Source organism: Haliotis rubra, unplaced genomic scaffold (assembly GCF_003918875.1).
Source record: "Haliotis rubra isolate DU_JTF1 unplaced genomic scaffold, ASM391887v1 Scf886, whole genome shotgun sequence".
Taxonomy (NCBI): domain Eukaryota; kingdom Metazoa; phylum Mollusca; class Gastropoda; order Lepetellida; family Haliotidae; genus Haliotis; species Haliotis rubra.
In genome coordinates this window covers 136,046-162,652 of record NW_025767619.1, presented here as the reverse complement: position 1 = coordinate 162,652, position 26,607 = coordinate 136,046, and the positions used below count along the sequence as shown (strand labels likewise).

The following is a 26,607-nucleotide window of genomic DNA, read 5'->3' as shown; positions in this document are numbered from 1 at the left end:
ACGTCTGCTTCTTTGAGCAGACGTACCTGACGTCTGGTTCCTTAGGTAGATGTGTCTGCTGAAGTGTGTGACGTCTGCTCTTTTTGCAGACGTGTGTGATGCCTGTTCCACTGGGCAGACATATGTGTGATGTCTGCTTCCTTGGACAGACATGTGTGACGTCTGCTGCCCTAATATGGTCTTCTGCCTTGAGCAAAATGTGTGAGTGGTCTGCTGCTCAAGAAGTGTAAAGATCAAAACCTTCACTGCATTGTTATATCAATTCAGTTAGTCACATGCTGTTGCCATGGCAACCCACATATATGCATACAAATGTCCATCACTGTTACTATGGTATCAAGTATCAATCTTCAGGTTTATCAATGACATTCTAAATTTGATATTACATATCAACTGCTAACAGACAAAACATTTCACAACTTAGAATTATGATTCTACAAACAAAGGCACCCAAGAACTGAGAAAGAAGACATGTAAACTCACAGAGTGTAAGATGCAGTTGTATAAACACTATGCATTATGACAGCCGGTCATGCTGTTACCATGGCTACCACTCTGCCATGGCAACTTGTCATAGCAACCGATTAAGTGGTAACCATGGTGACCAGAAAAGTAGAAAGAGATCAAAGTTTGTTGACACCTTGTATCTGAGCTGGAGTAACTACAAGCTGTAGCTCGTCTACTGTCTACTTGTCTACTACGTTGCCACAGAGATCAATTCTATGGACTCCATGTACAAACTCACAATTGATATCAAACAGTAAATATAATGATAAACTGAATAAAAACAATATATCTACAACGGCAACACTGGATTGCCAGATCACTGTCTTAGCACTTATAACGTTCAGACAAGGGGACATAACTCTGTCAATGGGGAGATAACTCTGTATCTCCCTTAGATGGAGGCTGGGTTGCACAAACAGTGAACTCTAGTCTGTGACAAAACAAGTCATCTGAGGTACAACAGCTAAGAAATGACTTAACTAGACTTCACTAGGACTTTGGCTCAAACTGATTTCGTGAAAAATGAAGGTATGTAACGTAAATTGGGAATTTGTTAAATACAAACTGCTTAAACTGACCGTGTTCAGTGTTAAGGATAAACACCATTTATACAAGAACCTCGAGGGGACAAGCACAATCCCCAACCACAAACTGGAATTCAATATTTAATCATTTGGTAAAGGTGCACAGCAATAGCTGATCAAACTTGTGTTAACATGCTAAAGAAAATAGCTGATCAAACTTGTGTTAACATGCTAAAGAAAATAGTTGATCAAACTTGTGTTAACATGCTAAAGAAAATAGTTGATCAAACTTGTGTTAACATGCTAAAGAAAATAGCTGATCAAACTTGTGTTAACATGCTAAAGAAAATAGTTGATCAAACTTGTGTTAACATAATCAGGCACAGCTGACGAAACTTGAACATGCTAAAGAAAATAGTTGATCAAACTTGTGTTAACATAATCAGGCACAGCTGACGAAGATTGTGTTAACATGCTAAAGACAATAGTTGATCAAACTTGTGTTATCATAAATAGACACAGATGATAAAACTTGTGTTAACAACATGCCAAAGACAATAGTTATTCAAATTATGTTAACATGATCAAACAATATTTCATCAAAGATTTGTATATTCAACCTGGGAGCATTTGGTTAAACTTGTGCCAACTTGATCAGACTAGCTAATCAAAACTAGTCAACAGTCAACTAGTGCTAACAATAATAGACAACAATTGATCAAACTTTTGGTACATGGTCAGACAACAGTTTATCAAACTTGTATTAGCATGGTAAAGAGGACATCTTTTGTATGAACATCTAAAGATAATAGAGCCAATCATTGCTCAAACTTGTGTTGACATGTTCAGTCAATAGTTGAGTAAACTTGTGTTGACATGTTCAGACAATAGCTTATCAAACTTGTGTTGACATGTTCAGACAATAGTTGATCAAACTTGTGTTGACATGTTCAGACAATAGCTTATCAAACTTGTGTTGACATGTTCAGTCAATAGTTGATCAAACTTGTGTTGACACGTTCAGACAATAGCTTATCAAACTTGTGTTGACATGTTCAGACAATAGTTGATCAAACTTGTGTTGACATGTTCAGACAATAGCTTATCAAACTTGTGTTGACATGTTCAGTCAATAGTTGATCAAACTTGTGTTGACACGTTCAGACAATAGCTTATCAAACTTGTGTTGACATGTTTAGACAATAGTTGATCAAGCTTGTGTTGACATGTTCAGACAATAGTTGATCAAACTTGTGTTGACATGTTCAGACAATAGCTTATCAAACTTGTGTTGACATGTTCAGTCAATAGTTGATCAAACTTGTGTTGACACATTCAGACAATAGCTTATCAAACTTGTGTTGACATGTTTAGACAATAGTTGATCAAGCTTGTGTTGACATGTTCAGACAATAGATGATCAAACTTGTGTTGACACGTTCTGTCATTAGTTGATCAAACTTGCATCAACTCATTCAAAAATAGTTGAAAAAAATTGTTAACATGTTAGAAAATAGTTGATCAAACTTGTGTTACATGATCAGACAACAGTTTACCAAATTTGTGTTAACATTGTACAGACAATAGTTGATCAAACATAATCTGAGACAATAAATGTGTTGGCAAGATATGTTGAAACTGACAATATTCTGTCCTGAAGTTTTGTTCCATGTCGAGGGAGCCCCACCTCTGCACCACTGTGACTTACTTAAGCAATACACCACTGATATGTCTCTATATACAGCTCGACACAAGTCAAGCATCACCCTGCATTGACACAAGAGTGTCTGACCGGATCCCTTCTCCAGTGCTGATTTCGGTATAACAATTCACAAAACATTTTGCAGATATTTTGAAAACTTTCAATATATGATGGGGCATTCCTAAAGGTGACTTACATGTTGATGCAGATGTAGGTCATGAGGCAGGCTGTTGATCAAGCGAATATGGTACATAAATTTGTTATAAAAAACCCAACCATTTTTTTCTGCTAATTACAAGGTTAAACTACTGTTGATTTTCTATGGAGATTTATAGCACGTGGTGTCAAGCATTCTTCCTGTTATATGTTCAAATAAACCAAATAACTTGGTCTACTTGAAGTGGTCTGTCAACTACATCTACCAGTGTCGAACCTTTCTCTGAATGCCAGTCACATCTCCGTCCCAGTCCAACAGGGATGTCCTCTTGAATACAGCAGACCAGGAATTAGAATCCAATACACATCCTCCTTCAAACCCTCTCCAGTGTCCTGCTCATTAACTACTTGAGTTCTGAATCATCGAATTCACTTTCATTTCATGGAATTTAATAGTACACAGAGAAAGTATGGCTTTATTGGGAAAAAGGTGTCTCATGATGCAGTTTTCTTCCCTTTTCCTGCACTTCCCTTTTCCTCCCTATCATTGCCGTCGTCGTCGTCATCATCATCATCATCATCATCATCATCATCATCATCATCATCATCATCATCATCATCATCATCATCATCATCATCATCTTCATCATCATCATCGTCAAGGGTCTCTACTTCCTGCTGTGCAAGTGGTTCAGGAAGCACCCCCAGCTGGTCTGTTCACGTGGGACGACAATTCCTGTATCAGTGAACGAACGTGTGAACACTGCCACAGATCTTTCACATATAGACAGCACACCCAACTGTGATCTTTCTGAAGAGCTGCCCTTCTTGGAACAGAGTGATTGACATCTTGCCAAACTGAACAGAACATCACTGAATACACCTCCTTCACCTACCTACATCACTGAATACACCTCCTTCACCTACCTACATCACTGAATAGACCTCCTCTTCTTGGACCAGATCATTGACATCTTGCCAAACTGAACACACCTCCTTCACCTACCTACATCACTGAATACACCTCCTTCACCTACCTACATCACTGAGTGCACACGTCACAACCAACACAGCACTTTAAGATTCAGCTTATTTCTGGTAACAGCTCTTCCTTCAACACCACGGAATAAGAATATGGTCACCTGGTGTTGCTAGGTGACGTTGGGTCATGTGACCTGTACTGTCTGCTGACCTCTATAGGTCACGTCCCTGTAATGGTGAGACAGCCTTGTAATACTGGCAGATGTGGTTGAGCTTGTAAACTTTTTGTAACTTTTAGTGTATACAGTTGACCCCTCACCGGTCCATGAAGTCTGTTTCAGAATACTGAATTATGCCCTTAGTTATATTCCAGTATGTTTGATTACCTCCCTTGATAAACAATCAAGAAATTATTCCACCGCGTGACACCATCACCAGGTTCTGAAGGCAGCATACTGCATCAGTCCCTAACAAGAATGCATCACCAGAAAGATGTTTTATTTCTATTTAGATGGTGATATATCCACCCTATTTCCACGGTGACAGATCCACCCTATTTCCAAAGTGACAGATCCATCCTATTTCCATGGTGACAGATCCACCCTATTTCCACAGTGGCAGTTTTACCCTATTTCCACAGTGACAGATCCACCCTATTTCCACAGTGACAGATCCACCCTATTTCCATGGTGACAGATCCACCACAGTGACAGATCCACTCCGTTTCCACAGTGACAGATCCACCCTATTTCCACAGTGACATATCCACCCTGTTTCCACACTGACAGATCCCCCCTACGGTCACGGATTCACCCTATTTCCACAACGTCTGGTGAAGCTTGTCCAGCTCCATTTTCACCATGTGATCCTTCAGCTACAGATCTAGGACCTTCATTCATTCAGCATCGCCATGACGACACCATCATATCACACAGCTTCCCATGTTATACACAGTTCATCATTCACACAATAGTCTCGTATTGCACCATGTCACAGTGCGATATAGAAGGACATCACTCTGGTGTCAGTCCCATAGTCAGATGTGCCTCCCGATTCGTTTCAGTTCCTTACAGACCTCCTCAAACTTTGGCGGCCGCTCTGGCTGGTACTCCCAGCACCTCAACATCAGCGAGTACACCTCCGATGGCGTCCCCACAGGCCCCGGCATTCGGTAACCTTCAAAACAAAGACATGGACTTCAATGTTTATCTAGAGGTGTGGTGGATTAGTGGTGGGTAAATGGTGGGTGAAAAATGGGCTAGTTATTAGGGGGCGGCTGATGGACTAGTAATGGTGAGTTACAGGCTGGTCGTGGTGGGCGAGTTACAGGCTAGTCATGGCCGGTGAGTCACAGACTAGTAGTTGTCAGTTGAAGGCTAGTAGTGGTGGGTGAGTTACAGGCTAGTCGTAGTGGGTGAGTTACAGGTTAGTTTTAGTGGGTGAGTTACAGGCTAGTCGTAGTGGGTGAGTTACAGGCTAGTAGTGGTGGGTGAGTTACAGGCTAGTAGTGGTGGGTGAGTTACAGGCTAGTCGTAGTGGGTGAGTCACAGGCTAGTAGTGGTGGGTAAGTTATTGGCGAGTAGTAGTCAGTTTCTCCAGTATGTATGTTATACTCACCATCTTCGATCTTCTCTCGTGACTGTCCGTTTGTCCAGCCGGGGTAGGGTGTTGTTCCACAGGAGAAGACCTCCCACATAAGAATCCCGTAACTCCACACATCACAGATTGTTGTATATTTACCTGAAGACAACAGTATCAACAACAGATCATTGTGACGCATGAGTAACAAACTAGTGGTCAATATTGTGAACAACCTACCATCAGAAACATCTTGAAAACGCTGAAAATGTTTTGTGGTGGAAATCTATTAATATGTGAAACTGTTTTCCTGAAGGGAGATTAAAGACAGATGTGCAACCATTTTTTAGGATGTTAAAGTGTTTTGCTGGGGCAGAAATATGAAAGTAAAGCATTTCTGTAGGGGGTTGTATAAGAACTGTGAAACCATTTTGTCTGGTTGGACTTTGTTGGGAGATGAAGCAACATGGAGGCAGTGTACTGACCGTAGTTGAGTGCCTCGGGTGCTGTCCACTTGATGGGAATCTGCTTCATGCCCTCGGACACCGTGTACTCTTCCTCCTCACGCGACATCCCGGAGTCGGAGATCTTCACGATGTTGGATTCTCCCACGAGGCAGTTCCGGGCCGCCAGATCCCTGACAGGCACAACATACACCCATTGTACTCAAAGACATTACATACACAAGTGTATGTTCCCACTAGACTGACCTGTGTATACACCCACTAGACTGACCTGTGTATACACCCACGGGATACCGGGCCAGATCCCTGACAGGCACAACATACACCCATTGTTCTCAAAGACATTACATACACAAGTGTATGTTCCCACTAGACTGACCTGTGTATACACCCACTAGACTGACCTGTGTATACACCCACGGGCCGCCAGATCCCTGACAGGCACAACATACACCCATTGTTCTCAAAGACATTACATACACAAGTGTATGTTCCCACTAGACTGACCTGTGTATACACCCACCTGTGTATACACCCACTACACACCCACCTGTGTATACACCCGCGGGCCTCCAGGTAAGCCATGCCACTGGCGGAGTCCAGACACATCTTGGTCAGCTGTGCCTTGTTCTGAGACTTGCCTTGCTTCCGGAGGAACCCAAGCAGTGCTCCACCTACAACACACAACATGAAACTGTAACCAGGGGGATGAGGGCTCCCAAAGATGCAGGTGGCGGAGAGGACACGGAGGGAAAGAGGAAAGAGGGGAGGAGGGGAAGAGGGAAGGAGGGGGAAGAAGAGGGAAGGAGAGGGAGAGGGGAATAGGGAAGAAGGAAAGAGAGGGAAGAGGGAAGGAGGGGGGAGGGGAGAGGGAAGGAGGGGAAGAGGGAAGGAGAGGGAAGAGGGGAAGAGGGAAGAAGGGGAAGGGGGAAGAGGGGAAAAAGGGGAGAGGGGAAGAGGGGAAGAGGGAAGGAGGGGAAAGAGAGGGAAGAGGGAAGAGGGGAAAGAGAGGGAAGAGGGGGAAGAGGGGAAAAGGGAAGAGGGGAAGAGGGAAAAGGGAAGAGGGGAAGAGGGGAAAAGGAAGGAGAGGGAGGAGGGAAAAGAGGGAAGGAGGGAAGGGGGAGAAGAGGGGAAAAGGGGAAGAGGGAAGAGGGAAGGAGGGGAAGAGAGGAAGAGGAAGAGGGAAAGAGAGGAAGAGGGAAGGAGGGGGGAAGGAGAGGAAGGGGAAGAGGGGAAAAGGGAAGAGGGGAAAAGGGAAGGAGAGGGAAGAATGAAAGGAGGGAAAGAGAAGAAGGAGGGGAAGAGGGGGAAGAGGGAAGAGGGAAGGAGGAGGAAGAGAGGGAAGAGGGAAGGAGGGGAAGGAGAGGGAAGAGGGGAAGGAAGAGGAAGGAGGGGGGGAAGGGAGGGAAGAGGGAAGGAGGGGAAAAGGGGAAGGGGGAGAGGGAAGAGGAGGGAAGAAGAGAGGGAAGAAGGGAAGAGGGAAGAGGGGAAGAGAGGGAAGGAGGGTGAAGAGAGGGAAGAGGAAAGAGGGGAAAGGAGGGGAAGAGGGGAAAGAGAGGAAGAGGGAAAAGGGAAGAGGGGAAAAGGGAAGGAGAGGGAAGAATAGGGAGGTGAGAAAGAGGGAAGGAGGGGAAGAGGAGAAAAGGGGAAGGGGGAGAGGGAAGAGGGGGCAGAGGGAAGGAGGGGAAGAGGTAAGGAGAGGGAAGAAGAGGGAAGAGGGAAAGAGGGAAAGAGAGGGAAGAGGGAAGGAGGGGAAAGGGGGAAGAGGGAGGAAGCAGTGAAGAACATAGGAAGGAGGGAAGGACAAGGCAGGAGGTGAGGGCTGTAGAGTGAAGGTTAGGGGAAGGTGGTAAGAAGGTAAAATGGGAAGAACAGAAGGAGATAGCTTCTCTTGTTCACATTGACAATAACATCACAATGAACAGAAGGCAAGGGTTTCACCAATTGTGCCATGGTGAATGGAACCTGTAACAGAGAGTCCTTCAGTCACACCACACCAGACCCACTGATCATCACTGACCTGCCACAAACTCCATGACAATCATCACCGGCTGCCGCTGTGCTGCGATTCCGATGAAGCAGACGATGTTCGGATGGTCGTACTGTTTCAGGATTCTACCCTCCTGCAGGAACTTCTTCCTCTGCTCCTCCGACAGCGTGTCCTTGCACGTCTTGACCGCCACAACCAGGTTCTTGGGTGTGTACACCCCCTTGTATACCTCACCGAAGTTGCCCTGGAGAGACAACACTTCAACATCACTGTCAGTTATATCATAGAATGACAGAGAGCAACACTAAACACATTCTCTTCCCACAGAGGTTACTTGTCATATCTTCCTACGAACCTCTGTTCTAATACGGCCATATTTCCCGGTTCTCGTAAAATCCCCTAGCGGCAAAAGATCGCAACACGAATTATCTCCCTTCTTTCTATCCAATCAGAACACGTGTTACATCAACTTAGATTCAACTTGACTAACACAAGCAAATGTGGGGCCACAAATATCCCCCAACTGCCGGGGACTTGTGTTGATGTTACACACAAGACGTTTAATGGCTAGCATGTCAGTTGTCAATGAGGGCGATGCAGACGCCACTGGTCCGCCATAACATGACTGAGTTCTGTCTAGTTTGCGCATCGCGCAGGGGAAGAAGTTTAACTTTCTCGAAGCATACGGAAATTACCGAGGCCTTGCGAATGATCACTTTTGAAACAACGTCGCTGATTGCACAACTAAATCTGATTGCCTCCAATCACCAGTCTTGAACGCTCACACCATGAAAGGGCCGTATTAGAAGAGAGGTTACGTAGGAAGATATGACAGGAGTAACCTCTGTTGGAAGAGAATGCACTAAACGGTGTTTCACGTACATCACCCAGTTAGATCATCACACTAAATGTACACCTCGCACACCTGTCATGACCCTTCGGGTGGCGCACTCACATTTCCAATCTTCATCTCGAGGGAGATGTCGTCGTTCATCAGCTCCCACTCTTCCCGGAGGATGGGTGTCCGCAGGATGGCCTGGGATTTGGTTGTCACTGGGTCCCCCGAACAGTGCTGCTGGAAGATCAGGTCGGGGATGGTGGGATACGAGATCCCTTCGAACTTCCACGCTCCCGTCTGAAACACAACCAGCATGAGACCTGTCTCAGCAACATGTGACTCTTGTAGCGCTTTTCCCCCCATAAAACTACACAGATGAAATATCTAAACCAGTAAACTGATTCAGTAAATATACTGACCAGTACAATGATAAAGTATATATACTAGCCACATAAAGAAACTGTGCATTGTCAAAATATTATCCCAGTTGATAAGTACGATAACAATGTCAAAGGTACATATAAACCTTAATGGAGGGATCATGAGACCATAACAAGTCGGGAGAATTTCAATTGAAAAGTCAATCACAAAGACGTCACGAGTCCACAAGCGGGACAGGGGTCAAACGACCATGTCACAAGCTCAATAACGGTTATGTCCACCATCGGCATTGAGAACAGCAGTGCATCGACAACGCATAGAGCCTATCAAACGTGCAAGGAAGGCTTGTGGGATGTCACGCCAGATTCTCTCAAGTTCTGTTGCAAGGTCAAGGACGCTATCTGGCGGATGAGGAAGACGGCGTAGACGTCGATCCATCTCGTCCTCAACATGCTCTATCGGGGAGAGATCCAGTGAATTTGCAGGCCAAGGCAGTAAGTCAACGTTGTGGTGTTGCAAGAAATCAATAGCAACCCTTGCCGTATGAGGGCGGGCATTGTCATGTTGGAATGTTAACCCAGGGCCTTGACGTTGCAGAAAACGAATTGCCACAGGTTGGAGAATCTGATCCCTGTAGCCCACACCAGTTAAGTTGCCCTGAACAATCACCAAAGGAGTTCTTTGGCGTGCTGTTATTCCACCCCAAATCATCACGGGAATCATCACGGAACCACCACCAAAGCGATTCCTCTCCAAGACACAGGCCTGTGCATAACGTTCTCCCACACGTCTATAGGCATTGTGACGTCCATCACTATGGGAAATGTTAAACCTGGACTCATCTCTAAAAACAACATTTCTCCACCAAAACAAGGGTCTGCGGACATGATTTCGGCATGTTGTGTCAGGATAGGCCGTATGGCGGGACGTCGTGGTCTGATCCCGTGATGACGTAACGTTGTCGAACTGTGTTGGGGTGGTACGGAGAAGTCCTGGGATGGTTCGGGCAGTCATCACTGCAGTCTGAAACCTGTGGCGAAGATGGGTCACCCTTATCCATATGTCCTGTCTTGGCGTTGTTACACGTGGACGTCCAGAACATGGCCGATTGGTGACGTCATTTGTGTTCTGGTAGCGTCTCACCAGTGCACAAATGGTGTTCCGGTGGCAGTGGAAATGTGCAGCCACTTGTCGTGGAGACATTCCCCCACGGACCATCCCAATGGCCTCATGACGTGCAGACTTGAGCCTTGGCATGCTATGCGTTTCAATAGCCGTTTAATTTTTTGAACAATCACAAGGGCAGGGGTTGAGCTTTCCAATGTGACAGTATTGTGTGGCATTCATTTGCTCTGTTTCTCTTTCCCGGAATGCACGTGCAACAACGTATTGCACGTCTCAAGGACGAACCCACTGACGTCACAGAACGTGACACGTGCATGCATGTTGGATACATGTCACTAATCTCTGAGTTTAAATCCTTATGTGTCTACAAAGGTTTGATACATTTAGATTAAATTTTTTTGTATGCACAGTTTCTTTATGTGTCTAGTATATATCCCTACCAGTAAAATGATGAAGTAGTTATGTCCAGACCAGTACAATGATGAAGTATTTATACCCCAACCCGTACACTGATAAAGTATATATCTCTACCAGTACAGTGATGCAGTATTTATATCCAGACCAGTACAATGTTGAAGTATTTATATCCCGACCAGTACAATGATGCAGTATTTATATCCCGACCAGTGCAATGATGAAGCATTTATTTCCCGACCAGTACAATGATGAAGAATCAAATCCCGACCAGTACAATGATGAAGTATCTATATCATGACCAGTAAAATGATGAAGTATTTATACCCCTACCAGTAGAATGAAGCAGTAATTATATCCCTACCAGTACAATGATGAAGTATTTACATCCCAACCAGTACAACGATGAAGCACACATATACTTACACCTCCCTGAATGATGAAGTGTTTATATCCCGCCCAGTAGACCGACAGATACTTACATCTCCCTGAATGATGAAGTGTTTATATCCCGACCAGTAGACCGACAGATACTTACATCTCCCTGAATGATGAAGTGTTTATATCCCGACCAGTAGACCGACAGATACTTACATCTCCCCTGAATGATGAAGTGTTTATATCCCTACCAGTAGACCCGACAGATACTTTACATCTCCCCTGAATGATGAAGTGTTTATATCCCGACCAGTAGACCGACAGATACTTACATCTCCCTGAATGATGAAGTGTTTATATCCCGCCCAGTAGACCGACAGATACTTACATCTCCCTGAATGATGAAGTGTTTATATCCCGACCAGTAGACCGACAGATACTTACATCTCCCTGAATGATGAAGTGTTTATATCCCGCCCAGTAGACAGATACTTACATCTCCCTGAATGATGAAGTGTTTATATCCCGCCCAGTAGACCGACAGATACTTACATCTCCCTGAATGATGAAGTGTTTATATCCCGACCAGTAGACCGACAGATACTTACATCTCCCTGAATGATGAAGTGTTTATATCCCGACCAGTAGACCGACAGATACTTACATCTCCCTGAATGATGAAGTGTTTATATCCCGACCAGTAGACCGACAGATACTTACATCTCCCTGAATGATGAAGTGTTTATATCCCGACCAGTAGACCGACAGATACTTACATCTCCCTGAATGATGAAGTGTTTATATCCCTACCAGTAGACCCGACAGATACTTACATCTCCCTGAATGATGAAGTGTTTATATCCCGCCCAGTAGACCGACAGATACTTACATCTCCCTGAATGATGAAGTGTTTATATCCTGACCAGTAGACCGACAGATACTTACATCTCCCTGAATGATGAAGTGTTTATATCCCGCCCAGTAGACCGACAGATACTTACATCTCCCTGAATGATGAAGTGTTTAAATCTCCACAAACACACAGATACTTACATCTCCCTGAATGATGAAGTGTTTAAATCTCCACAAACACACAGATACTTACATCTCCCTGAATGATGAAGTGTTTAAATCTCCACAAACACACATATACTTACATCTCCCTGAATGATGAAGTGTTTAAATCTCCACAAACACACAGATACTTACATCTCCCTGAATGATGAAGTGTTTAAATCTCCACAAACACACATATACTTACATCTCCCTGAATGATGAAGTGTTTATATCCCACCAGTAGACCGACAGATACTTACATCTCCCTGAATGATGAAGTGTTTATATCCCGCCCAGTAGACAGACAGATACTTACATCTCCCTGAATGATGAAGTGTTTATATCCCTACCAGTAGACCGACAGATACTTACATCTCCCTGAATGATGAAGTGTTTATATCCCTACCGACCAGTAGACAGACAGATACTTACATCTCCCTGAATGATGAAGTGTTTATATCCTCACAAACACACATATACTTACATCTCCCTGAATGATGAAGTGTTTATATCCCGCCCAGTAGACCGACAGATACTTACATCTCCCTGAATGATGAAGAGTTTATATCCCACCCAGTAGACCAGCAGATACTTACATCTCCCCTGAATGATGAAGTGTTTATATCCCGACCAGTAGACCGACAGATACTTACATCTCCCTGAATGATGAAGTGTTTATATCCCGCCCAGTAGACCGACAGATACTTACATCTCCCTGAATGATGAAGTGTTTATATCCCGCCCAGCAGACAGACAGATACTTACATCTCCCTGAATGATGAAGTGTTTATATCCCGACCAGTAGACCGACAGATACTTACATCTCCCTGAATGATGAAGTGTTTATATCCCGACCAGTAGACCGACAGATACTTACATCTCCCTGAATGATGAAGTGTTTATATCCCGACCAGTAGACAGACAGATACTTACATCTCCCTGAATGATGAAGTGTTTATATCCCGACCAGTAGACAGACAGATACTTACATCTCCCTGAATGATGAAGTGTTTATATCCCGCACCAGTAGACAGACAGATACTTACATCTCCCTGAATGATGAAGTGTTTATATCCCACCAGTAGACCGAGACAGATACTTACATCTCCCTGAATGATGAAGTGTTTATATCCCGACCAGTAGACCGACAGATACTTACATCTCCCTGAATGATGAAGTGTTTATATCCCGCCCAGTAGACCGACAGATACTTACATCTCCCTGAATGATGAAGTGTTTATATCCTCACAAACACACAGATACTTACATCTCCCTGAATGATGAAGTGTTTATATCCCGCCCAGTAGACCGACAGATACTTACATCTCCCTGAATGATGAAGTGTTTATATCCCGACCAGTAGACAGACAGATACTTACATCTCCCTGAATGATGAAGTGTTTATATCCCTACAGTAGACCGACAGATACTTACATCTCCCTGAATGATGAAGTGTTTATATCCCTACCAGTAGACCGACAGATACTTACATCTCCTGAATGATGAAGTGTTTATATCCCACCAGTAGACCGACAGATACTTACATCTCCCTGAATGATGAAGTGTTTATATCCCCCAGTAGACCTAGACACAGATACTTACATCCCCCTGAATGATGAAGTGTTTATATCCCCCAGTAGACAGATACTTACTTCATCCCTGAATGATGAAGTGTTTATATCCCTTGAGTAGACCCGACAGATACTTACATCTCCCTGAATGATGAAGTGTTTATATCCCACCAGTAGACCGACAGATACTTACATCTCCCTGAATGATGAAGTGTTTATATCCCGCCCAGTAGACCGACAGATACTTACATCTCCCTGAATGATGAAGTGTTTATATCCCGCCCAGTAGACCGACAGATACTTACATCTCCCTGAATGATGAAGTGTTTAAATCTCCACAAACACACAGATACTTACATCTCCCTGAATGATGAAGTGTTTAAATCTCCACAAACACACAGATACTTACATCTCCCTGAATGATGAAGTGTTTAAATCTCCACAAACACACATATACTTACATCTCCCTGAATGATGAAGTGTTTAAATCTCCACAAACACACAGATACTTACATCTCCCTGAATGATGAAGTGTTTAAATCTCCACAAACACACATATACTTACATCTCCCTGAATGATGAAGTGTTTATATCCCGCCCAGTAGACAGACAGATACTTACATCTCCCTGAATGATGAAGTGTTTATATCCCGACCAGTAGACAGACAGATACTTACATCTCCCTGAATGATGAAGTGTTTATATCCCGCCCAGTAGACCGACAGATACTTACATCTCCCTGAATGATGAAGTGTTTATATCCCGACCAGTAGACCGACAGATACTTACATCTCCCTGAATGATGAAGTGTTTATATCCCACCAGTAGACCGACAGATACTTACATCTCCCTGAATGATGAAGTGTTTATATCCCGCCCAGTAGACCGACAGATACTTACATCTCCCTGAATGATGAAGTGTTTATATCCGACCAGTAGACAGACAGATACTTACATCTCCCTGAATGATGAAGTGTTTATATCCCGCCCAGTAGACCGACAGATACTTACATCTCCCTGAATGATGAAGTGTTTAAATCTCCACAAACACACAGATACTTACATCTCCCTGAATGATGAAGTGTTTAAATCTCCACAAACACACAGATACTTACATCTCCCTGAATGATGAAGTGTTTAAATCTCCACAAACACACATATACTTACATCTCCCTGAATGATGAAGTGTTTAAATCTCCACAAACACACAGATACTTACATCTCCCTGAATGATGAAGTGTTTAAATCTCCACAAACACACATATACTTACATCTCCCTGAATGATGAAGTGTTTATATCCCGACCAGTAGACCGACAGATACTTACATCTCCCTGAATGATGAAGTGTTTATATCCCGCCCAGTAGACAGACAGATACTTACATCTCCCTGAATGATGAAGTGTTTATATCCTCACAAACACACATATACTTACATCTCCCTGAATGATGAAGTGTTTATATCCCGCCCAGTAGACCGACAGATACTTACATCTCCCTGAATGATGAAGTGTTTATATCCCGACCAGTAGACCAGCAGATACTTACATCTCCCTGAATGATGAAGTGTTTATATCCCGCCCAGTAGACCGACAGATACTTACATCTCCCTGAATGATGAAGTGTTTATATCCCGACCAGTAGACCGACAGATACTTACATCTCCCTGAATGATGAAGTGTTTATATCCCGCCCAGCAGACAGACAGATACTTACATCTCCCTGAATGATGAAGTGTTTATATCCCGACCAGTAGACCGACAGATACTTACATCTCCCTGAATGATGAAGTGTTTATATATCCCGACCAGTAGACCGACAGATACTTACATCTCCCTGAATGATGAAGTGTTTATATCCCGACCAGTAGACAGACAGATACTTACATCTCCCTGAATGATGAAGTGTTTATATCCCGCTTCCAGTAGACAGACAGATACTTACATCTCCTGAATGATGAAGTGTTTATATCCCCACAGTAGACAGACAGATACTTACATCTCCCTGAATGATGAAGTGTTTATATCCCGACCAGTAGACCGACAGATACTTACATCTCCCTGAATGATGAAGTGTTTATATCCCGACCAGTAGACAGACAGATACTTACATCTCCCCTGAATGATGAAGTGTTTATATCCCGCCCAGTAGACCGACAGATACTTACATCTCCCTGAATGATGAAGTGTTTATATCCTCACAAACACACAGATACTTACATCTCCCTGAATGATGAAGTGTTTATATCCCGCCCAGTAGACCGACAGATACTTACATCTCCCTGAATGATGAAGTGTTTATATCCCGACCAGTAGACAGACAGATACTTACATCTCCCTGAATGATGAAGTGTTTATATCCCACCAGTAGACAGACAGATACTTACATCTCCCTGAATGATGAAGTGTTTATATCCCGCCCAGTAGACCGACAGATACTTACATCTCCCTGAATGATGAAGTGTTTATATCCCGACCAGTAGACAGACAGATACTTACATCTCCCTGAATGATGAAGTGTTTATATCCTCCAGTAGACCCGACAGATACTTACATCTCCCTGAATGATGAAGTGTTTATATCCCGCCCAGTAGACAGACAGATACTTACATCTCCCTGAATGATGAAGTGTTTATATCCCGCCCAGTAGACAGACAGATACTTACATCTCCCTGAATGATGAAGTGTTTATATCCCGACCAGTAGACCGACAGATACTTACATCTCCCTGAATGATGAAGTGTTTATATCCCGACCAGTAGACAGACAGATACTTACATCTCCCTGAATGATGAAGTGTTTATATCCCGCCCAGTAGACCGACAGATACTTACATCTCCCTGAATGATGAAGTGTTTATATCCCCACAAACACACAGATACTTACATCTCCCTGAATGATGAAGTGTTTATATCCCGCCCAGTAGACCGACAGATACTTACATCTCCCTGAATGATGAAGTGTTTATATCCCACCAGTAGACAGACAGATACTTACATCTCCCTGAATGATGAAGTGTTTATATCCCGACCAGTAGACCGACAGATACTTACATCTCCCTGAATGATGAAGTGTTTATATCCCGACCAGTAGACCGACAGATACTTACATCTCCCTGAATGATGAAGTGTTTATATCCCACCAGTAGACCGACAGATACTTACATCTCCCTGAATGATGAAGTGTTTATATCCCTACCAGTAGAGACGACAGATACTTACATCTCCCCTGAATGATGAAGTGTTTATATCCCTACCAGTAGACAGATACTTACATCTCCCTGAATGATGAAGTGTTTATATCCCTACAAAGACCGACAGATACTTACATCTCCCTGAATGATGAAGTGTTTATATCCCTACCAGTAGACCGACAGATACTTACATCTCCTGAATGATGAAGTGTTTATATCCCCACCAGTAGACACACAGATACTTACATCTCCCTGAATGATGAAGTGTTTATATCCCTCCAGTAGACCCACAGATACTTACATCTCCCTGAATGATGAAGTGTTTATATCCCCACAAACACACAGATACTTACATCTCCCTGAATGATGAAGTGTTTAAATCTCCACAAACACACAGATACTTACATCTCCCTGAATGATGAAGTGTTTATATCTCCACAAACACACATATACTTACATCTCCCTGAATGATGAAGTGTTTATATCTCCACAAACACACAGATACTTACATCTCCCTGAATGATGAAGTGTTTATATCCTCCACAAACACACAGATACTTACATCTCCCTGAATGATGAAGTGTTTATATCCCACCAGTAGACAGACAGATACTTACATCTCCCTGAATGATGAAGTGTTTATATCCCCACCAGTAGACAGACAGATACTTACATCTCCCTGAATGATGAAGTGTTTATATCCCGACCAGTAGACCGACAGATACTTACATCTCCCTGAATGATGAAGTGTTTATATCCCGCACCAGTAGACCGACAGATACTTACATCTCCCTGAATGATGAAGTGTTTATATCCCTCCAGTAGACACACAGATACTTACATCTCCCCTGAATGATGAAGTGTTTATATCCCGCCCAGTAGACCGACAGATACTTACATCTCCCTGAATGATGAAGTGTTTATATCCCGCCCAGTAGACCGACAGATACTTACATCTCCCTGAATGATGAAGTGTTTAAATCTCCACAAACACACAGATACTTACATCTCCCTGAATGATGAAGTGTTTAAATCTCCACAAACACACAGATACTTACATCTCCCTGAATGATGAAGTGTTTAAATCTCCACAAACACACATATACTTACATCTCCCTGAATGATGAAGTGTTTAAATCTCCACAAACACACAGATACTTACATCTCCCTGAATGATGAAGTGTTTAAATCTCCACAAACACACATATACTTACATCTCCTGAATGATGAAGTGTTTATATCCCCACCAGTAGACCGACAGATACTTACATCTCCCCTGAATGATGAAGTGTTTATATCCCGCCAGTAGACAGACAGATACTTACATCTCCCTGAATGATGAAGTGTTTATATCCTCACAAACACACATATACTTACATCTCCCTGAATGATGAAGTGTTTATATCCCGCCCAGTAGACCGACAGATACTTACATCTCCCTGAATGATGAAGTGTTTATATCCCGACCAGTAGACCAGCAGATACTTACATCTCCCTGAATGATGAAGTGTTTATATCCCTACCAGTAGACCCACACAGATACTTACATCTCCCTGAATGATGAAGTGTTTATATCCCACCAGTAGACCGACAGATACTTACATCTCCTGAATGATGAAGTGTTTATATCCCTACAGCAGACAGACAGATACTTACATCTCCCTGAATGATGAAGTGTTTATATCCCGACCAGTAGACACACAGATACTTACATCTCCCCTGAATGATGAAGTGTTTATATCCCACCAGTAGACCGACAGATACTTACATCTCCCTGAATGATGAAGTGTTTATATCCCTACCAGTAGACAGACAGATACTTACATCTCCCTGAATGATGAAGTGTTTATATCCCTACACCAGTAGACAGACAGATACTTACATCTCCTGAATGATGAAGTGTTTATATCCCACCAGTAGACAGACAGATACTTACATCTCCCTGAATGATGAAGTGTTTATATCCCCACCAGTAGACACACAGATACTTACATCTCCCTGAATGATGAAGTGTTTATATCCCTACCAGTAGACCGACAGATACTTACATCTCCCTGAATGATGAAGTGTTTATATCCCGACCAGTAGACCGACAGATACTTACATCTCCCTGAATGATGAAGTGTTTATATCCTCACAAACACACAGATACTTACATCTCCCTGAATGATGAAGTGTTTATATCCCCACAGTAGACACACAGATACTTACATCTCCTGAATGATGAAGTGTTTATATCCCCACCAGTAGACAGACAGATACTTACATCTCCCTGAATGATGAAGTGTTTATATCCCTACAGTAGACACACAGATACTTACATCTCCCTGAATGATGAAGTGTTTATATCCCTACCAGTAGACCGACAGATACTTACATCTCCCCTGAATGATGAAGTGTTTATATCCCACCAGTAGACACACAGATACTTACATCTCCCTGAATGATGAAGTGTTTATATCCCCACCAGTAGACCGACAGATACTTACATCTCCCCTGAATGATGAAGTGTTTATATCCTACCAGTAGACAGATACTTACATCTCCCTGAATGATGAAGTGTTTATATCCCTACCAGTAGACACACAGATACTTACATCTCCCTGAATGATGAAGTGTTTATATCCCCACCAGTAGACACACAGATACTTACATCTCCCTGAATGATGAAGTGTTTATATCCCCACCAGTAGACAGACAGATACTTACATCTCCCTGAATGATGAAGTGTTTATATCCCACAGTACCACAGATGCCTTACATCTCCCTGAATGATGAAGTGTTTATATCCCACAAACACACAGATACTTACATCTCCCTGAATGATGAAGTGTTTATATCCCCACAAACACACAGATACTTACATCTCCCTGAATGATGAAGTGTTTATATCTCCACAAACACACAGATACTTACATCTCCCCTGAATGATGAAGTGTTTATATCCCCACAAACACACAGATACTTACATCTCCCTGAATGATGAAGTGTTTATATCCTCACAAACACACAGATACTTACATCTCCCTGAATGATGAAGTGTTTATATCCCACAAACAGACAGACAGATACTTACATCTCCCTGAATGATGAAGTGTTTATATCCCTCCACAGTAGACACACAGATACTTACATCTCCCTGAATGATGAAGTGTTTATATCCCCACAAACACACAGATACTTACATCTCCCCTGAATGATGAAGTGTTTATATCCCCACAGTAACACACAGATACTTACATCTCCCTGAATGATGAAGTGTTTATATCCCCACAAACACACAGATACTTACATCTCCCTGAATGATGAAGTGTTTATATCCCCACAAACACACAGATACTTACATCTCCCTGAATGATGAAGTGTTTATATCCCCACAAACACACATATACTTACATCTCCCTGAATGATGAAGTGTTTATATCCCCACAAACACACAGATACTTACATCTCCCTGAATGATGAAGTGTTTATATCCCCCACAAACACACAGATACTTACATCTCCCTGAATGATGAAGTGTTTATATCCCCACAAACACACAGATACTTACATCTCCCTGAATGATGAAGTGTTTATATCCCCACAAACACACAGATACTTACATCTCCCTGAATGATGAAGTGTTTATATCCCCACAAACACACATATACTTACATCTCCTGAATGATGAAGTGTTTATATCCCCACAAACACACAGATACTTACATCTCCCTGAATGATGAAGTGTTTATATCCCTACAAGACACACAGATACTTACATCTCCCTGAATGATGAAGTGTTTATATCCTCCAGTAGACACACAGATACTTACATCTCCCTGAATGATGAAGTGTTTATATCCCCACAAACACACAGATACTTACATCTCCCTGAATGATGAAGTGTTTATATCCCCACCAGTAGACACACAGATACTTACATCTCCCTGAATGATGAAGTGTTTATATCCCCACAAGACACACAGATACTTACATCTCCCTGAATGATGAAGTGTTTATATCCCTACAAACAGACCGACAGATACTTACATCTCCCTGAATGATGAAGTGTTTATATCCCGACAAGACACACAGATACTTACATCTCCCTGAATGATGAAGTGTTTATATCCCCACAAGTAGACACACAGATACTTACATCTCCCTGAATGATGAAGTGTTTATATCCCCACAAACACACAGATACTTACATCTCCCTGAATGATGAAGTGTTTATATCCCCACAAACACACAGATACTTACATCTCCCTGAATGATGAAGTGTTTATATCCTCACAAACACACAGATACTTACATCTCCCTGAATGATGAAGTGTTTATATCCCCACAAGACACACAGATACTTACATCTCCCTGAATGATGAAGTGTTTATATCCCCTCACAAACACACAGATACTTACATCTCCCTGAATGATGAAGTGTTTATATCCCCACAAACACACAGATACTTACATCTCCTGAATGATGAAGTGTTTATATCCCCACAAACACACAGATACTTACATCTCCTGAATGATGAAGTGTTTATATCCCCCACAAACACACAGATACTTACATCTCCCTGAATGATGAAGTGTTTATATATCCTCCACAAACACACAGATACTTACATCTCCCTGAATGATGAAGTGTTTATATCTCCACAAACACACAGATACTTACATCTCCTGAATGATGAAGTGTTTATATCCCCACAAACACACAGATACTTACATCTCCCTGAATGATGAAGTGTTTATATCCCCACAAGACACACAGATACTTACATCTCCCTGAATGATGAAGTGTTTATATCCTCACAAACACACAGATACTTACATCTCCCTGAATGATGAAGTGTTTATATCCCCACAAACACACAGATACTTACATCTCCCTGAATGATGAAGTGTTTATATCCCCACAGTAGACACACAGATACTTACATCTCCCTGAATGATGAAGTGTTTATATCCTCACAAACACACAGATACTTACATCTCCCTGAATGATGAAGTGTTTATATCCCCACAAACACACAGATACTTACATCTCCCTGAATGATGAAGTGTTTATATCCCCACAGCACACACACAGATACTTACATCTCCCTGAATGATGAAGTGTTTATATCCCCACAAACACACAGATACTTACATCTCCCTGAATGATGAAGTGTTTATATCCCACCACAAGACCACAGATACTTACATCTCCCTGAATGATGAAGTGTTTATATCCTCACAGTAGACACACAGATACTTACATCTCCCTGAATGATGAAGTGTTTATATCCCCACAAGACACACAGATACTTACATCTCCCTGAATGATGAAGTGTTTATATCCCCACAGTAACACACAGATACTTACATCTCCCTGAATGATGAAGTGTTTATATCCCCCAGTAACACACAGATACTTACATCTCCCTGAATGATGAAGTGTTTATATCCTCCACAAGACACACAGATACTTACATCTCCCTGAATGATGAAGTGTTTATATCCCCACAAGACACACAGATACTTACATCTCCCTGAATGATGAAGTGTTTATATCCTCACAAACACACAGATACTTACATCTCCCTGAATGATGAAGTGTTTATATCCTCCAGTAAACACACAGATACTTACATCTCCCTGAATGATGAAGTGTTTATATCCCCACAAACACACAGATACTTACATCTCCCTGAATGATGAAGTGTTTATATCCCCACAAACACACAGATACTTACATCTCCCTGAATGATGAAGTGTTTATATCCCCACAAACACACAGATACTTACATCTCCCTGAATGATGAAGTGTTTATATCCCCACAAACACACAGATACTTACATCTCCCTGAATGATGAAGTGTTTATATCCCCACAAACACACAGATACTTACATCTCCCTGAATGATGAAGTGTTTATATCCCCACAAACACACAGATACTTACATCTCCTGAATGATGAAGTGTTTATATCCCCACAAACACACAGATACTTACATCTCCTGAATGATGAAGTGTTTATATCCCCCACAAACACACAGATACTTACATCTCCCTGAATGATGAAGTGTTTATATCCCCACAAACACACAGATACTTACATCTCCCTGAATGATGAAGTGTTTATATCCCCCACAAACACACAGATACTTACATCTCCCTGAATGATGAAGTGTTTATATCCCCACAAACACACAGATACTTACATCTCCCTGAATGATGAAGTGTTTATATCCTCACAAACACACAGATACTTACATCTCCTGAATGATGAAGTGTTTATATCCCCACAAACACACAGATACTTACATCTCCCTGAATGATGAAGTGTTTATATCCCCACAAACACACAGATACTTACATCTCCCTGAATGATGAAGTGTTTATATCCCTCACAAACACACAGATACTTACATCTCCCTGAATGATGAAGTGTTTATATCCCTCACAAACACACAGATACTTACATCTCCCTGAATGATGAAGTGTTTATATCCCCACAGTAAACACACAGATACTTACATCTCCCTGAATGATGAAGTGTTTATATCCCCACAAACACACAGATACTTACATCTCCCTGAATGATGAAGTGTTTATATCCTCCCACAAACACACAGATACTTACATCTCCCTGAATGATGAAGTGTTTATATCCCCACAAACACACAGATACTTACATCTCCCTGAATGATGAAGTGTTTATATCCCCACAAACACACAGATACTTACATCTCCTGAATGATGAAGTGTTTATATCCCCACAAACACACAGATACTTACATCTCCCCTGAATGATGAAGTGTTTATATCCCCACAAACACACACAGATACTTACATCTCCCTGAATGATGAAGTGTTTATATCCCCACAAACACACAGATACTTACATCTCCCCTGAATGATGAAGTGTTTATATCCCCACAAACACACAGATACTTACATCTCCCTGAATGATGAAGTGTTTATATCCCCACAAACACACAGATACTTACATCTCCCTGAATGATGAAGTGTTTATATCCCCACAAACACACAGATACTTACATCTCCCTGAATGATGAAGTGTTTATATCCCCACAAACACACAGATACTTACATCTCCTGAATGATGAAGTGTTTATATCCCCACAAACACACAGATACTTACATCTCCTGAATGATGAAGTGTTTATATCCTCACAGTAACACACAGATACTTACATCTCCCTGAATGATGAAGTGTTTATATCCCCAGTAGACACACAGATACTTACATCTCCCTGAATGATGAAGTGTTTATATCCCACAAACACACAGATACTTACATCTCCCTGAATGATGAAGTGTTTATATCCCCACAAACACACAGATACTTACATCTCCCTGAATGATGAAGTGTTTATATCCCGACCACAAACACACAGATACTTACATCTCCCTGAATGATGAAGTGTTTATATCCCCACCAGTAGACACACAGATACTTACATCTCCCTGAATGATGAAGTGTTTATATCCCTCACAAACACACAGATACTTACATCTCCCTGAATGATGAAGTGTTTATATCCCCACCAGTACACAGACAGATACTTACATCTCCCTGAATGATGAAGTGTTTATATCCCTCACAAACACACAGATACTTACATCTCCCTGAATGATGAAGTGTTTATATCCCACTTACATCAGTAGACACACAGATACTTACATCTCCTGAATGATGAAGTGTTTATATCCCGACCAGTAGACACAGATACTTACATCTCCCTGAATGATGAAGTGTTTATATCCCACCAGTAGACACACAGATACTTACATCTCCCTGAATGATGAAGTGTTTATATCCCCACCAGTAGACACACAGATACTTACATCTCCCTGAATGATGAAGTGTTTATATCCTCACCAGTAGACAGACAGATACTTACATCTCCCTGAATGATGAAGTGTTTATATCCCCACCAGTAGACAGACAGATACTTACATCTCCTGAATGATGAAGTGTTTATATCCCGACCAGTAGACAGACAGATACTTACATCTCCCTGAATGATGAAGTGTTTATATCCCGACCAGTAGACAGACAGATACTTACATCTCCCTGAATGATGAAGTGTTTATATCCCGACCAGTAGACAGACAGATACTTACATCTCCCTGAATGATGAAGTGTTTATATCCCGACCAGTAGACAGACAGATACTTACATCTCCCTGAATGATGAAGTGTTTATATCCCGCCCAGTAGACAGACAGATACTTACATCTCCCTGAATGATGAAGTGTTTATATCCCGACCAGTAGACAGACAGATACTTACATCTCCCTGAATGATGAAGTGTTTATATCCCGCCCAGTAGACCGACAGATACTTACATCTCCCTGAATGATGAAGTGTTTATATCCCGACCAGTAGACAGACAGATACTTACATCTCCCTGAATGATGAAGTGTTTATATCCCGACCAGTAGACAGACAGATACTTACATCTCCCTGAATGATGAAGTGTTTATATCCACCAGTAGACAGACAGATACTTACATCTCCCTGAATGATGAAGTGTTTATATCCTGACCAGTAGACAGACAGATACTTACATCTCCCTGAATGATGAAGTGTTTATATCCCACCCAGTAGACAGACAGATACTTACATCTCCCTGAATGATGAAGTGTTTATATCCCGCCCAGTAGACCGACAGATACTTACATCTCCCTGAATGATGAAGTGTTTATATCCCGCCCAGTAGACAGACAGATACTTACATCTCCCTGAATGATGAAGTGTTTATATCCCGACCAGTAGACCGACAGATACTTACATCTCCCTGAATGATGAAGTGTTTATATCCCGCCCAGTAGACAGACAACACATATTGGGTTTCATTTGTTCGTTTGTTTTTACTCTCGCGCACAAGATAGTCTCCGTCGTTATTCAACAGTCTTTGCACTTCCTCCCGCGGCAACACTCCATGGAACCACTCCTCATCTTCCAGACGAGACTTTGGCTGGGGGATTCCCACGTCCTGCACACAAGAGGATGAGCTTGTCAGTAACCTCAGTAAGTCAATATGGCATACAAGCAGGTACGTAACCTTACACACGTTCGACCCATGAAGATCCAGGTTAGAATTGATCTTCAGTAGCCCATGCTAGTCGTAAGAGGTGACTAACGGGATTGGTGGTCAGGCTTGCTGACTTGGTTGACACATGTCATCATATCTAAATCATGTAGATCGATGCTCATGCTGGTGATCACTGGATTGTCTGGTCCAGACTCAATTATTTACAGACCACCGCCATATAGCTGGAGTATTGCGGAGTGCGGTGTAAAACTAAACTCACTCTCACATACACATGTTTACACTGTACACAGGAATTATATATCCCTGCACACAAGAGGATGAGACTGTGAGTAACAACTTCAACGATACACACACCTGCCTCTCGTCACCCACCTGCATGAGTCCCGCCTCCCTCATCATGTTCATCGAGGCTCGGGGGCCGTTACTGAAGCTGCCGGGCTCCGTCTGCTCGTAGCTCTCACGGGCGCCGTGACCTGTCTCCAGGAGGTCATCCCGACTGGACTTGTCCACGTCGTCCCTGCTGGACTTGAAGCCCTGGTTGTTCTTCCTCAGTCCTGTGATGTTGGGCAGAGAGAACTTCTTCTTCTTCCCTGTCGAGGACGTGGACGTGTTGGAACTCGTCTCCTGCAAGGTCAAGGTCATCCATGTTAAAGGAAAAACCAATCAGAAGCCAACAGATTTGTGCTTAGGATA

The 26,607-nt window shown here is 42.4% G+C and overlaps 1 protein-coding gene across 2 annotated transcripts in view; it reads right to left on the bottom strand.

The window, feature by feature from the left end:
• Positions 1–2,546: 2,546 nt before the first annotated feature.
• The window catches only part of LOC124263490 (tyrosine-protein kinase Fer-like), a 68,502-nt gene continuing 44,441 nt past the window's right edge, over positions 2,547–26,607 (bottom strand). For both annotated transcript variants that reach the window (XM_046698144.1, XM_046698145.1), the window contains 9 exons: positions 26,287–26,538; positions 25,651–25,854; positions 8,858–9,037; positions 7,933–8,146; positions 6,463–6,586; positions 5,934–6,085; positions 5,488–5,610; positions 3,927–5,046; positions 2,547–3,785 (listed from right to left, as the gene is read on the bottom strand). In XM_046698144.1, the coding sequence (XP_046554100.1) occupies positions 4,907–5,046; positions 5,488–5,610; positions 5,934–6,085; positions 6,463–6,586; positions 7,933–8,146; positions 8,858–9,037; positions 25,651–25,854; positions 26,287–26,538 (1,389 nt within the window). In that variant the 3' untranslated portion in view covers positions 2,547–3,785; positions 3,927–4,906. The remainder of the gene's footprint in view (positions 3,786–3,926; positions 5,047–5,487; positions 5,611–5,933; positions 6,086–6,462; positions 6,587–7,932; positions 8,147–8,857; positions 9,038–25,650; positions 25,855–26,286; positions 26,539–26,607) is intronic.